The sequence below is a fragment of the Sciurus carolinensis genome, chromosome 15, assembly GCF_902686445.1.
Source record: "Sciurus carolinensis chromosome 15, mSciCar1.2, whole genome shotgun sequence".
In the NCBI taxonomy this organism is placed as follows: Eukaryota; Metazoa; Chordata; class Mammalia; order Rodentia; family Sciuridae; genus Sciurus; species Sciurus carolinensis.
The window spans coordinates 65,200,041-65,213,040 of NC_062227.1; the positions used below are offsets into that span (position 1 = coordinate 65,200,041).

The window sequence follows — 13,000 nt, forward strand, 5'->3', positions numbered from 1 at the left end:
TCCCGGCCCCTCGCCCTGCCTGGCGTTCGGTGCCTGTTTGCTGCCTGGCGTCCCCTGGATGAGCGTTCTAAGCTTTTCCGTGAACTCTGCTTGCCTCCTAATCTGCTGTTGCCGTTTCTTCTCAGTGCAAGAGGCGATTTTCACTCTGCTGCCTGAGAACAGCAGATATTACATTTTTCCCATCAAGATGATCTTTATTCTTGTCAACAAAGACAGATCCTTGTTTCCTCAAACTCATTGCCAAATGATTGAGGCCTCATGCTCTGTCCTTTCGATAGCTGGTCCCTGAATAAAGCGACGGGCATCCACAACAGCATTGGCCAGCTGCTTGCTGCTGCCTCGGGACACGGTGAAGGCTGCTTTCAGGGAAGGGAGGCATTCTTTATTTTCCTGTCCTTTTTTCATGCTCAGCACACTGCCTTGCACAAAACAGAGGCCTAGAATACCTTTGTAAAATGACTGAGTACCCTTGAACCTTGACAAGTCCTAATTTTTTTTGTTGGTGGGGAGCAAACATGAGAAGGGTCTTGAACAATTAATTATCCCAAAGTACAATTTTCTTTGTCCTTTTTATTTAGGAATAAGATAAAATTCTATTTTGTTTTTATAAAAAGGAAATTTCCTTTTAATTTTAAAACCATTTGAAGGGGTTTGGACTGCTAATGACTAATCTGTGCTTGTGGGTTCTGCTCATGTTTTCTTCCCCATTTGACAAAAAAATGGGGTGTTTAATATGGAATCATAAAAAGCAATATTATTTTTATTTTTAATGTCATATGCCAGCAACTGTCTTGTAAGTAAATCCAGGTTGAGACTTTCCTGATCCATAAATATGCAAATTACATAAGCCTCTAGTTTTTTTCAATCCCTTCCTTCCACACATTTTTTAAAGGTAGGAATCGGGCTACACAAAGGAACTCTAATGGTAATGCACAATCATTTACGACAGGAGTCTAAAGTTTTTGTGTTGTGAGCTCCAAGTTAACACTACAAAACACTTGTGTGCAGTAGGCTCATTAATGATTCTATAGCCAGTTAAACTGAACCAGTCTTAAGAGCCAGGACGTAAGCCCTGGTTGGTGGTGTCAAATTAGGTTCCTTTTCTTTCCTTTTCTTCATGATATTTTTATTATTGCATCATAATTATTCATAATAGTGGAGTTCACTGTGACAGATGCTCCATCTCATTTCCAGCATCTCATTCCCTCCCCTCCCCCTTCTCTCTAGGTTCCCTATTCAACACAAGTTGCTGTTTTGGGTACAGTTCTGGGCTGGATGCTATCTTGCTTTTTGACATGTTGATCTCTACTTTACTTTGACAACATCTTCCAACAGATGCACCAACAGCAGGAGATACTCCTGAAGGGAACACAGAATTTCAGTAAGGGGAGACCTCCCTTCCACAAGGATCATTTAATTCTTGACTCTCTTCTCTAACACCCTGGTCCAGTGTTCACCCAGTAGCGGAGACCCTCCAAGGTTGGAACCCTCTGCTCCACTTGAAAGAACCCAGTTCATCTTCAAGGCTTTTGTTTATTTATTTGAGACAGGGTCTCACTATGTTGCCCAGGCTGGTCTAGAATTAGTGGGCCCAGGAGATTCGGCTGCCTCAGCCTCCTAAGGATCTGGGACTACAAGCATTTGCCACCACGACTGGATTATTATTTTGATGACTAGAAAGTTCTTTTCTATTGTTTTGAAAGTGTTGCCTTTATAACTTGAATCTAATCTGTTTTTTTTCAGAAAACTATTCACTCAATAGTGCCTTAACAATTCCAGCCTGTGGTGCCTGAATGTTTGTTTTAAATTTAGCCTGATAACAAAAAATAACACATTGTTGCAATAGTTGCTGTTCATCAAGGATCTATGACAGGTTAGAGTCTGCCAGGCCCCCTTGTGTGTGCCTTTTCTAGACGTCTAATGTAAATACATACTGTCACCTGCCAGGTGTGTAGTGGACATTTAGAATATAAAAACTACAGCTAATATTTCTTGAGTATTCAATGGGTCAAATACTCTTTTAGTACTTTAAAAATATTATTTAAATCTCACAGTTCTGAGAGGTCTAGACTATGATTATCCTCATTTCCCAGATGAGGTCATTGAGACAGCCCAATTGCAGAGGACAGATGGGTAGTGACAGGTTTGACTCCTTATCACGGTGTAAATAGCCTGTGAGTAAAGTCCGAGAAGGTTAAAGGAGGATGGTGCCTGCCCTCCCAGAGCTTCCAATCTGTGGAAGAGAAGGAGGCTGGAGTAGGAAGATACCTTTCATGTGAGTATGTGAAAGGAGCACTCAGCGCAGCCGGGCAGCACAGAGCATCGGCTGTTCTCAGGGTCTGTTCCCCCCAGCAAGTAGGTAAGTAGGTGGGAGTGGACAGTAAGGCTCCAGATGAGGAGGGACACAGAAGGGCACACTGAGGAGAGAGTAAGGCGCATTCGAGAAGGGAGGCAGTGGCTTGGGAGACTGGAAGATGCTCTGAAACCCACAGGCCAGCAGGAGGCTGGAAGATGCTCTGAAACCCCGAGTCACAAACACCCCTGGGCAGATGTATTTCAGCATGTAAACAAGATTCCCAGACATTGCAGCACCTTTTAAATGGAAATCTAATGCTATTTAAAGAAAGCCTTTCTGGAACAATATTTACACCATGAGAATTCCAGTTGGCCCTCTCTATGTTCCCTTGATGCCGGTGAGCACAGGTACCCCTGTCTTTTGTCAGCATCACTTCCTCTCCAGGATGTGTGCTCTAAATCCGCTTGCATGGACGTGTGTCCATCTGCCCCACTGCTATGGCTTCTCCTTCCTGTGGGGGAGTGCGTCACTCCAAGGCTGACACCACTTTTAAAGTCCAGCAGAGCCATCAACAGATGCATGATCTATCCTGATCACAGAAAAGCCCTTATCATTTGTCCAAACATGTCATTGGTTGGATTTAATCATCGTTCCTGGGCAAAACCCAAATATTGCCACTTAACGTCATTGGGATATTTTTAAACCCAGAGACATATACCATAGCATCTAACTGGAGAAAATCAAGCCTTATCCATGTTAGCTGGAAAGGTTAATCTGCATAACTAAAGGAAGCCAGGTGGTCGGCGGTGCCAACATGCTTAGCAGCTATTTTACTCAACAATAACAAGTTGTATATAAATTGGTTTCCATGGTTTGTTCATCTCTGTTGCTTTGCAGGTGGCTGAAAAGACAGGGCTTGTCTCTCTGCTTGTTAAGGAGCAAGCAATGTCACATTTACCCCCAACACGTTATAGACAAGTGCTTCCTAAATATAAGGACCTTTGTCTAAGAAGGGAGGTTTATCCTGATAGCTTGAGAGATAAAAATGGCTTCAACTTCACTGTTTTGCCTGCTCTCTTTTCAATTATCTTTTGTTTTTCCTGCAAGAAACATTTCTCCCAAGTGCATGCAAGATACCAATGAATTCCTTTCTGATTTGAATTCAGTGAAGCCCAAAGAATACGCTCTGAGAAGTAAGTAGACTTCCCTGGCCCATTGGGAAGGTGGATACAGGGCAGTCTGAGGTTTGTGATAGAAGGATGCTAAACAAACTTGTGAAAATTAAAAACACAGGACCAAATAGGGAAGCGAAGAGAGGCTTAGCTTACAAATTGCACCAGGAATCAAAAAGGGAGGAGACTTCATTGCAGAAAGCTCTATTGCCTGTCTGGTCAGAAGTCTCGTGAGGATCAACCTCAAATAAGAAGAGAATTGTTTCTAAACTGATTACTAATATTGAAGTTGATAACATTTTACTGTCCCATGGCATAGCTTGGTTTATTTCTTTTTCTAGACGTTTAGTCTGCTGTAGATAATGAGTTGCTTTGTTATTTAGGGAAAATGTTCTTGTCCATTATGTATGCGCTTGCTGCTGGATTCTAATGAGCGTGTTGGAAGATGCTCTGACTCTTTGCATGTGATATGTGTGGACTTCAAGTGGCTACAATTTGTTGTTTGTGTTTGCCAAAGTTGTTCTTGCAGCTAAAGGGTCAGGAAATGGGATTCATTTTCAGTGGGGTAACTGCTCCAGGATCATGATTCCCTGTGGCTGATGAAAACCGCTAACAAAGAAAAACATAAAAACTCCCTCTTTCCAGAGCCAGATAAACCAACATAGCAATTTCATTTCCCTGGAGAATTCATGACTACTTTATTTTGTATTGAAAGCCACTTAGTAGCATAATATATATCATAAGAGAAAGCATTGTGATCAAATGTAGGGTAATTTAAAGTCAGACATGATTTGAAGCAGTTGCTATTCTACAGTGATCAGATGTCCTGGTATCTAATGAAATGGTGATAAAATATAAGCCCAATTAAGTCCAGTAGCCATTCTTCAAGTCTCATTTTGGAATTGATCATGTTTTGCTACAACACTTGGTGATATTGATAGGGAACATTGTGACAAACACTGGCCAAATAAGCCAGCCAAGAGAACCCAGAAGGTGCGGTGGCTGGCTCAGATTTCTGGTGATGAGGTGGCGGCACATATTGTCATCATTAGTCACAGTCACAAGTTACTCTAGTCATGCACCGACCATGTTCCATCTGTGGGAGCCTGAAAACTGAAAACCTTTTTTTTTTTTTTAAGTTAAAAAAAATTGCCCAAGATAAGTGGTTGAGAAAGAATTGAATGATTGAATGATAAACCTAAGTGGCATGGCACAGGTGACTGTTAATTTATGCTAATAGATGAATACTTCTATCTGTAGTTGTTTTAACTGGTTTTCATTCTAATGTACCAGAAAACACTTGGCATCCTTGCTCTGACATTTTGCCTGAGATTTTTGAGCACAGTGTGTGTTTCTGACCTTGGTTCTCAGCATGGTTTTCCTGATAGGCATGTGGATGGCAGAGTCTAGTGAGCAGTTGGACGGGGCAGGTCCCCATCTGAGCCCTGTGCAGTTGTCCTTTTGAGTCCCAAAAAACCCCCTTAAGGAGGTGGAGAGAATTACTAGCATTTACTTATCAATGAGGAAACCAAGTCACAGAGGTGTAAATGATCTGACTTGAAGCAAGTGGCACAGATAGGCCTTGAGCCTACGTTATCACAGCGCACGATCGTCAGATTCTCGAGCACCCGATTCAGAGTCTACTTTTGATCATTGCCTGAAATAATCAAAAACAAAAGATCCAGCAGCAAAAAGGGATGAGAGGTGTATGTATCAACACACTAATATGCAGAAATAACACCAAGAAGGAAAAAAAAAGTTGCAGAAGATTATATACAGTATATAAGTTTAAACTAGTGCAAATGAAGGCTCTGTGCTGCTGAATGTGTTAGTACAAATGTCAAGGAAAACCTGAGAACTTCCAAATTCAGTCCTGAGGCAGGTTGGAGGGGGCGTAAGAGTAGAGATTTAGATTTAGATTTCAAATGAGTGATCAAGTTTTGTTTTAAGGTAAGTAATGAGAAGAGAGTTGTCTGTGTTTTTTTATGACTTTTAAATGTATTAAATATTGCATAATAACATTTAAAAAAATGTTTATACATATGTTTAGCCGTCGATGAACCTTTATTTATTTATTTGTAATATGTAGTGCTGAAACTCGAATCCAGGGCCTCACACATGATAGGCAAGTGCTCTACCACTGAGCCACAGCCCAGCCCCACATAACTGTATTTTAAAACACCATCCCCAGGGGTGCAGAGATGGTAACTGGTGTAGGCCGTGCAGGCTCTGGTAATGGGTGGGTGCTGAGGGGTAGGGTGGATAGAAGACCCTTGGCATACATGCAGGGAGGTTTGGTCTTGCAGAAGGACTGGAGTCGAGGCTGGTCTAGAGCAGGAGAAGGACCGATGTCTAGAGACTCAGTCTGAGCAGGTAGGATGGTCTGGCTCCTCTGCCATCTCTAAAACGAGGCTCCATGTCTTCCTTTCCACTATGCGTCTCCATTTGCTTTTTAGCAGACCCAGGTTTACCATCTTAATGGGAAAAAAATGCACCAAATACTCTTGTGTGCATTGATTTTGCCACATCTTGGGGTCGTATTTAATATCTCTGTTTACTGTTGCGCTCTCAAGTGAATGATCTGGTCCCGTCAGTTCTGGTTTTGTTGTTTTAAACTCCATAATCCACATAATGTTTTATCACATACAGAAACTGCGTCCTAAAAGAATCCTGGCATCCTGCCTCCTGATGGACTTCTCAGCTGTCTTTCTCTTTGACCAGTGTGGCGTCAGCTGCCTCTTTCTTGACATTCACCTCTTCCCATGTGGGGGGCTGTGCCCTCTCTGGGATGTCCTGCCTTGCTGACCTGCCTTTCTTCCTTCTTCCTTTTCTCTATCTGACCTCTAGAACATTTCCAAGGTACTTGGTCCCTTTCCCCACTGTACTTGTAAGTGAATCAAGCTTTAGGGACCTGAGGTGGAACCCTCAGATCCTGTGCGTTGTGCTAAGCTGTCAGTCCCCTAGGCATAGCCAGCTATGACTTCACCCAAGCCCAATAATTTGCTCACCTGTGAAATGACCAGGCTGCGTGTCCCTCATTCTGGAAATCTACAGCAGCTTTTTAAAAATTTCAGCTCTTAGGTTCAGCAGTATGTAACAGCTTATCTTGTTACCTTGCCAGAGTCAATTGCTAACTGGTCAAACTAGTTGTTGAACAGTTTTATATATATATATATATATATTTGCGGTGCTGGGGATCGAACCCAGGGCCTTGTGCTTGCAAGGCAAGCACTCTACCAACTAGCTATCTCCCCAGCCCCTGAACAGTTATTTTTAAGGGTTAAATCATGTATATTTACAATTAAATTGTGCAGAACAAAAGTAATAAGGGCTAAACATCCATCACTATTTGGTTTATCACTACACTTTATTATTATCTGTTCGTGTGTGTGTGACTGGGGATGGAACCAAGGGCCTCACCATGCCGGGCAAGTGTTGTGCCGCTGGGTCACAGCCCCAGCTCTCTGTCACCGGTGCTCTTAAGCTGCTTACATTGCTCGTGTCTGAATGGTGAGAATTACTGCTATACTATTGCTCACGGCCTTCTGTCTCCGAGTCAGGACATTGCGTTGGGAAGTACTATCAGTCATGGAGGGAGATCTTCACCACAGGGGTCAGTAATTGCTAAAAGTTGGGGCTTACTTTCTTGTTTCATTGATTGTCTCTACTTAAGAAATTGATGGAGGTATGGTTAGGAATGCAGATTGATTTAAAGATGTGTAGAGCATGCAGCCCTACCCTCATCGACCACAGAAAGGTGAGGCAATATTCTTCAACACTGTCATCTAGTTCAGCATGTCTTAGACAAACGTGTGCAGTTTTTTTGTTTTTTTTTTTTTGGGGGGGAGGGGGGTGCTGGGGATCGAACCCAGGGCCTTGTGCTTACAAGGCAAGCACTCTACCGACTACGTGTGCAGTTTTGACATATCGTTTTCTTTTTTCACATTCATATTACTCATTAAGATGAACAGAAATACCAACCAATATTCATGTCAGGATCTTTGGTGGTCAACTAAAATCAAGGATTGGCTATGGATGCAAGAGTTTGTGGAGCGGGGGGTGGAGTCAATGAAGGATTCTGTGGGGATCAGTTGGCTATATGTGGAATAATATAAGGAACATTGTAGATGTTCCTCTTATGTGTCACTTGTGTGCATTAAGGGTTGAATCGTGTTGAAATCCTAACCTCGGGAAGTCAACTCTTGACTGTATGTGGAGATCAGCTGCTTAAAGAGATGAGGCTACCTTGAGATTGCTAGAGAGAGTCTCCATCCAGTGACAGGCTCCCTTATAGAAAGGAGGGATTAGGACAGGCAGCTTAGGATTCAGCATGAAGGCAGCCATCTGGCAGCTGGGAGAGAGACCTTGGAGGAGGCCATCTCTGCCAACAGGCGGATCTTGGACACAACAGGTTGCAGAACTATGAGACAATGAATTCTTGTTTTTTAAGGCACCCAGTCTGCAGCATTTTGTTATGGCAATGCTAGCAAACTAATAGCATGCCACACGTCCTTTATGTCAGTATAATTTATAAAACCACCCACTTGGAAAGTGTTGAGGGCCGAATTGTGTCACCAAAAAGATATGGTGACACCTTAACTCTCTGCTTTCTGTGGATGTGATATTACTTGGAAGTGGGGTCTTTGCAGGCAGTCAAGATGAGGTAATACTAGGTGAGGGTGGGCCCCAATCCAATGCTTGGCATCCTGAAAAGAGGACGATTTGGCCACATTCGCACACAGGGAGACTGCCCGGTAGCAACGGAGGCGTAGTGCTGCATCTGGAAGCAAAGGAATGCCAGGGACTGCTGGCAACCAGCAGGAGTGAGGAGAGAGGACAGGATGGATTCCAGAAGGAGCCAAGCCTGCCACCCTGTGATTTCAGGCTTCTAGTCTCCACAACCTAAGAGAATCAGTTCCTATTGTTGTCAGCCACAGTCTGTGGAGATCTGTTACGTCAGCTCTAGAAAATGAATTCAGAAATGCATACAGATCACTATGGCCTGTCAAATCCACTCTCTGGAATTAAAAGCATGTGTTTATCATCTGGGCTGGAATAAAACAAGCCAATTCATCTTGGGTAGGGCCTGGGCCTCATTCTCCCTGAGATGCAGCTGACCTATGGGAAGCTGTTTATGGAATCACGGCTGCCCATTCCTGACATTGCCTGTAGCAGAGGCTTTTCAGAAGTACCCACATGGAATCATAACTCTGCTCTGCACTGTGGCCCCTGGGCGTCACGTGACTTCTGCATTTTCCGGTACTTTATTCCACTGGACAGAGTGATGTGTGGGAGGGGATTCTACTGGTTCCCTAGCAGCCTGCAGGGCTGTTCATTTCCTGTTTGCTCTCATCTCATAACATCCTTGAAATCTACCCCAAGTGGCTACTTTTGCTCTCAGATTTTCTTAACCCTTTTTGTCCCTGGTTCCTTTATGGAGTCCCTGTGTCCAGGATGTCTCGCTTCCTGTGCCAGTCGCTGACTTCCTTGGGCTTCATAGTTGATCTCCTGGAGCGACTATTTCCTGTCTCATCTGTGTGCTTCGTCCTCCCTCCTGGGAGCCGTGGCCCTCAGTTGCTATCTGTCCGGGGTGGTGGTTGGTAAGCGGACACCGGTCACCAGCCCCAGCCGTTGTTCTCCATCATCAGAAGAGGATGTTTTCTCAGCCTTTGGATGTCGCCTCTTTCCCACCCAGCCTGCAACCTGGAGGGTGTTCTACTCGGTGCCAGTCCCTCTGCTGGTTCCAGAGTCTGGAACAGAGAAGATGCAGAAATCAAGAGAGTCCGTTAGCGGGAGGGTAACAGGGAGGGCTCCATGGGAATTCCGGGTTTGCTGGCTATCAGATATCCTGGCTGTGGTAGGTGGCAATGTGCCCTCTCCCCAAAGCTGTCTACATCCTGATTTGGGAAACCTACAAATTTTACTTGAAAAATTTGAAAACAGGGTCTTTGTAAATATACTTAGCTTAAGGATCTTAAAATGGGGAGATTATTCTAGATTGTTCAGTTGGGCCCTCTCTGCAGCTGTATGTATTCGAAGAGGGGGACGCAGAAGGAGATATGACATACATACACACATCACAAAGGTGATGTGGCCACTGAGGCAGAGACTGACGTGACTGCAAGCCAAGGGAGGCTGGCGGTCACCAGAAGTTGAAAGAAGCAATGAACACATTCTCCCTTTGAGCCTACAGAAGGAGAGCAGCCCTGTTAACACCTCGATTTTGTCACAGTGATAGAGATTTTAGACTTCTGGTCTCTAGATCCGTGAGAAAATAAATTTTTTATTGTTTTAAGCCATTAGGTGTGTGGTCATTTGTTATAGTAGCCACAGGACTGAAAATACATGCTGTTCTTGTCTGCAAGTCTAAGATTAATCATTGACCAGATACAAAGGGAACAGCCAGGGAGTACTTGCAAAGAGCCCGACTTGGGAGTTGGACATGAAGTTGATAGCAAGGAGATCCCCGGCACAGGATGGTCAGCATTTTATGTGTGTGCCCTGTATCATCAACCATAGGGCAACCACTAGCCAACTCTAGTTTTAAAAATCTCCATTGTACCCAATCAAAATCTGGCAGGTGCTTAATAAATATTTGCTGTTCATGCTGAAGGTGATTATTTCTTTCAGGATTTGTTTCTGGCCTAGCATTACAGAAGCTTCTGTTGCCTTTAACTTCATCGTGTAAAGCATCACATTTTATTGACTTATTATTTGGGGTGCAGGGGATGAAACCCAAGAGCATGTGCACGCTAGCCAAGCGCTCTACCACTAAGCCACCCACCCACCCCCATCACATTTTAAAATTCTAGTCAGTTGACCAAAGTCTGTCTTTCTTTCATTCAAATCCAGAAATTAATTGGCTGCCTGTTTTAATATCCACATATCATTGCCACCTTATAAGAAAGATTTGTCTGCCAATTAGGCCTGCAGAATTGAAACAAGTTGTTTTTAATCTTTTGAAAATGAAAATCTGGAATAACTACCATGTGATTTGAAGTAGCAGGTGTGGTTAGTCATTAGTTTATTCTATTCTCCCCTCCCCTGACAAGCACGATGATTTAGATTTAGATGGCAGCCATGCCCTGGTATCTCTTTAGGTTCTTGATAGAAACTAATTAGGGATGAGGCTGGAAAAGGGCAGCTTGTCCATTCGAGTTCATAATCAGAAAGGAGGTAAATGAAATTTGAAATTTTGTATAGCACACAAAACAAACTTAGCAGGACAACCACAAATGCGACCAGTTTGCAACGCAAAATGCCCAGGGGAAGGGAAGCTAGAATTTAACGTTCTCCAATGAAGAGTTGGGTACCCTCTGCAAGTGCCCCTGAGCGTTTACCCAAGGGGTACATGGACTCAGTGTTGACACCTCTCGTGTTTCTGTCCCCTCAAATATTACAGTTCCAGACCCTTAAACTCTAGGTTGGAGAGTGTGGGATATCCCATCAGTGATGGAGAAGGTACTTGAAAATGGTTAGTCTGTTTATAATAAATGCATCTCATGATCTCATGATTGTTTGTTTTTATTATGGGACAGTGAAGACCAAAATACCTTTGTGAAGCTGGATATTTGGTTTTTCCTTTTCCTTTTCCTTTTTTTTTTTTTTTTTTTTTTTTTTTTTTTGGCAGTACTGGGAATGGAACCCAGGGCCTCTCACATGGTAAACAAGTGCTATACCACTGAACTACATCCCCAGCCTTTTACAATTTTATTTTGGGACAGGACCTGGCTCCATTGCCTAGGCTGGTCTTGAACTTGTGATACTCCTGCCTCAGCCTCCAGAAAGGCTGGGAATACAAGTGTACCTAGTTGAATTTGTGGCATTTGAACCAACTCTGTCAAAGTTTAATTCAATTCAGCAAGTGTTCGCTGGGCTCCTTCTCTGAGATGTACATGAACTAAGACATGGTGTGACCCTGCCTTCATGGGGACAGGTACACAATGACATACTTTACAGTTGTGATGCATTGAGCAAGAGTCTGGACCGTTTCCTGGGCGAGACCGGAGAAAGGATGATTCACCATTTGCCAGCAGAGGAGAAGGAGGGACAAACCAGGCAGAGAGACAAGTGCCAGCCTGCTGTGTCCTGACGATGGAGCGGAGGAAGTGCGTGTCTTGGGAATCTGGAGTTCATCCTAGAGGTCGGAGTAGTCAGACCTGGCTGCTCTTGGGAATCACCTGGGGAACTGAAAAGCAATCCATGCCCGAGCCGCACTTGACTAGTCATCCTGAGCAAGGCTGGAACCTGGGCATTAGTATTAAAAAAAAAAAAAAAAAAAAAAAAAAAAAAGTTCCAGGAGTGAGAATCACAGCCTTAAATAAGAAGCTTAAAGTTTTTCTCTAAAGGACCAAAGAGTAAATATTTCCAGTTCTGTGGGCCAGACAGCCCTGGGGCAACTACTCAAGCTGCCATTTGGTTCCCTGCGAATGCAGCCCTGCCGATATGCAAACAAATGGCGGTGGCCGTGTGCCCACAAAGCCTCACTGGCAAACGGGGGTGAGCTTGACCAAGCCCTGCTCCAGACAACGGGGAGCAATTGAAGAAGTTAAAAAGCACCCTGATTTAACACTGCATTTATATTTTATTACTATAAGTAATACATGAATCTATCCACGCCTTAAAGAAATTTGAACAATACAAAGCTCAAGGTTTTTTAAAATTCTTTCAAGTATCAGACCCCTTCCTGGATAAGGAAGTGTTATCAATGGTGTGTTTTTCTAGAACTTCCAAGGACCCTCTTCTTGCTTTTTTGTGTGTATACATCTAATAGGAAAATGTGTTGTTTAGTGTATTTATAGTTTGTCTTTTTTTTTTTTTTTTTTTTTCTTTTCCTGTACTGGGAATTGAACCCAGAGGTGCTCTATCACTGAGCTGCATACCAACCTTTTATTTTTATTTTTAAATTTTTTTTTATTTATTATTATTATTATTTTTTTTGCGGTACTGGGGATGGAACTCAGGGCCTTGTCCTTGCGAGGCAAGCACTTTACCAGTTGAGCTATCTCCCCAGCCCTATTTTTTTAAATTTTAAAACAGGGTCTTGCCAAGTTGCTTAGAGCCTCACTAAGTTGCTGAGGCTGGCCTCACACTTGTGATCCTCCTGCCTCAGCCTTCTGAGTAGCCAGGATTACAGGTGTTCTTGAACTTTATTTTCTCCCAGGTAATAATGTTTATCTACTTTTTTTGTTTTTGCATGGTATTCTGAAACACGAAAATCCTATTGTTCATTGAACTATTTCCTGAGAGATAGAACTATTTGAAACTCTTAACATTAAACTAGTTTTATCCTATAAAATGGTGCTTTCATATGGTTCACCCAATTGTTCTGTATGCTATTTTTATGGCTATTATAAGCATTGCCATCCCAAGTATCTTGCAATGTGTGCTCACGTGTGTTTCCCTGGGCAGATTCTAAGGCATTGAACTTCTGGTCACTAGGCATATCAGTTAGGGAGGAATCTTGGGTTAAACTCCAGACACCAACTCTGGTAAAGTTCAACATAAAGAGCAGCTATTGGCAGGCTCTGGG

General features: G+C 43.2%; 1 protein-coding gene across 1 annotated transcript in view; it reads left to right on the top strand.

The window, feature by feature from the left end:
• Positions 1-3,341: 3,341 nt before the first annotated feature.
• Positions 3,342-13,000, top strand: part of LOC124965394 (O-acyltransferase like protein-like) — a 53,093-nt gene continuing 43,434 nt past the window's right edge. Inside the window, exon 1 of the mRNA XM_047526235.1 lies at positions 3,342-3,489. Coding sequence (XP_047382191.1) covers positions 3,342-3,489 — 148 coding nt within the window. The remainder of the gene's footprint in view (positions 3,490-13,000) is intronic.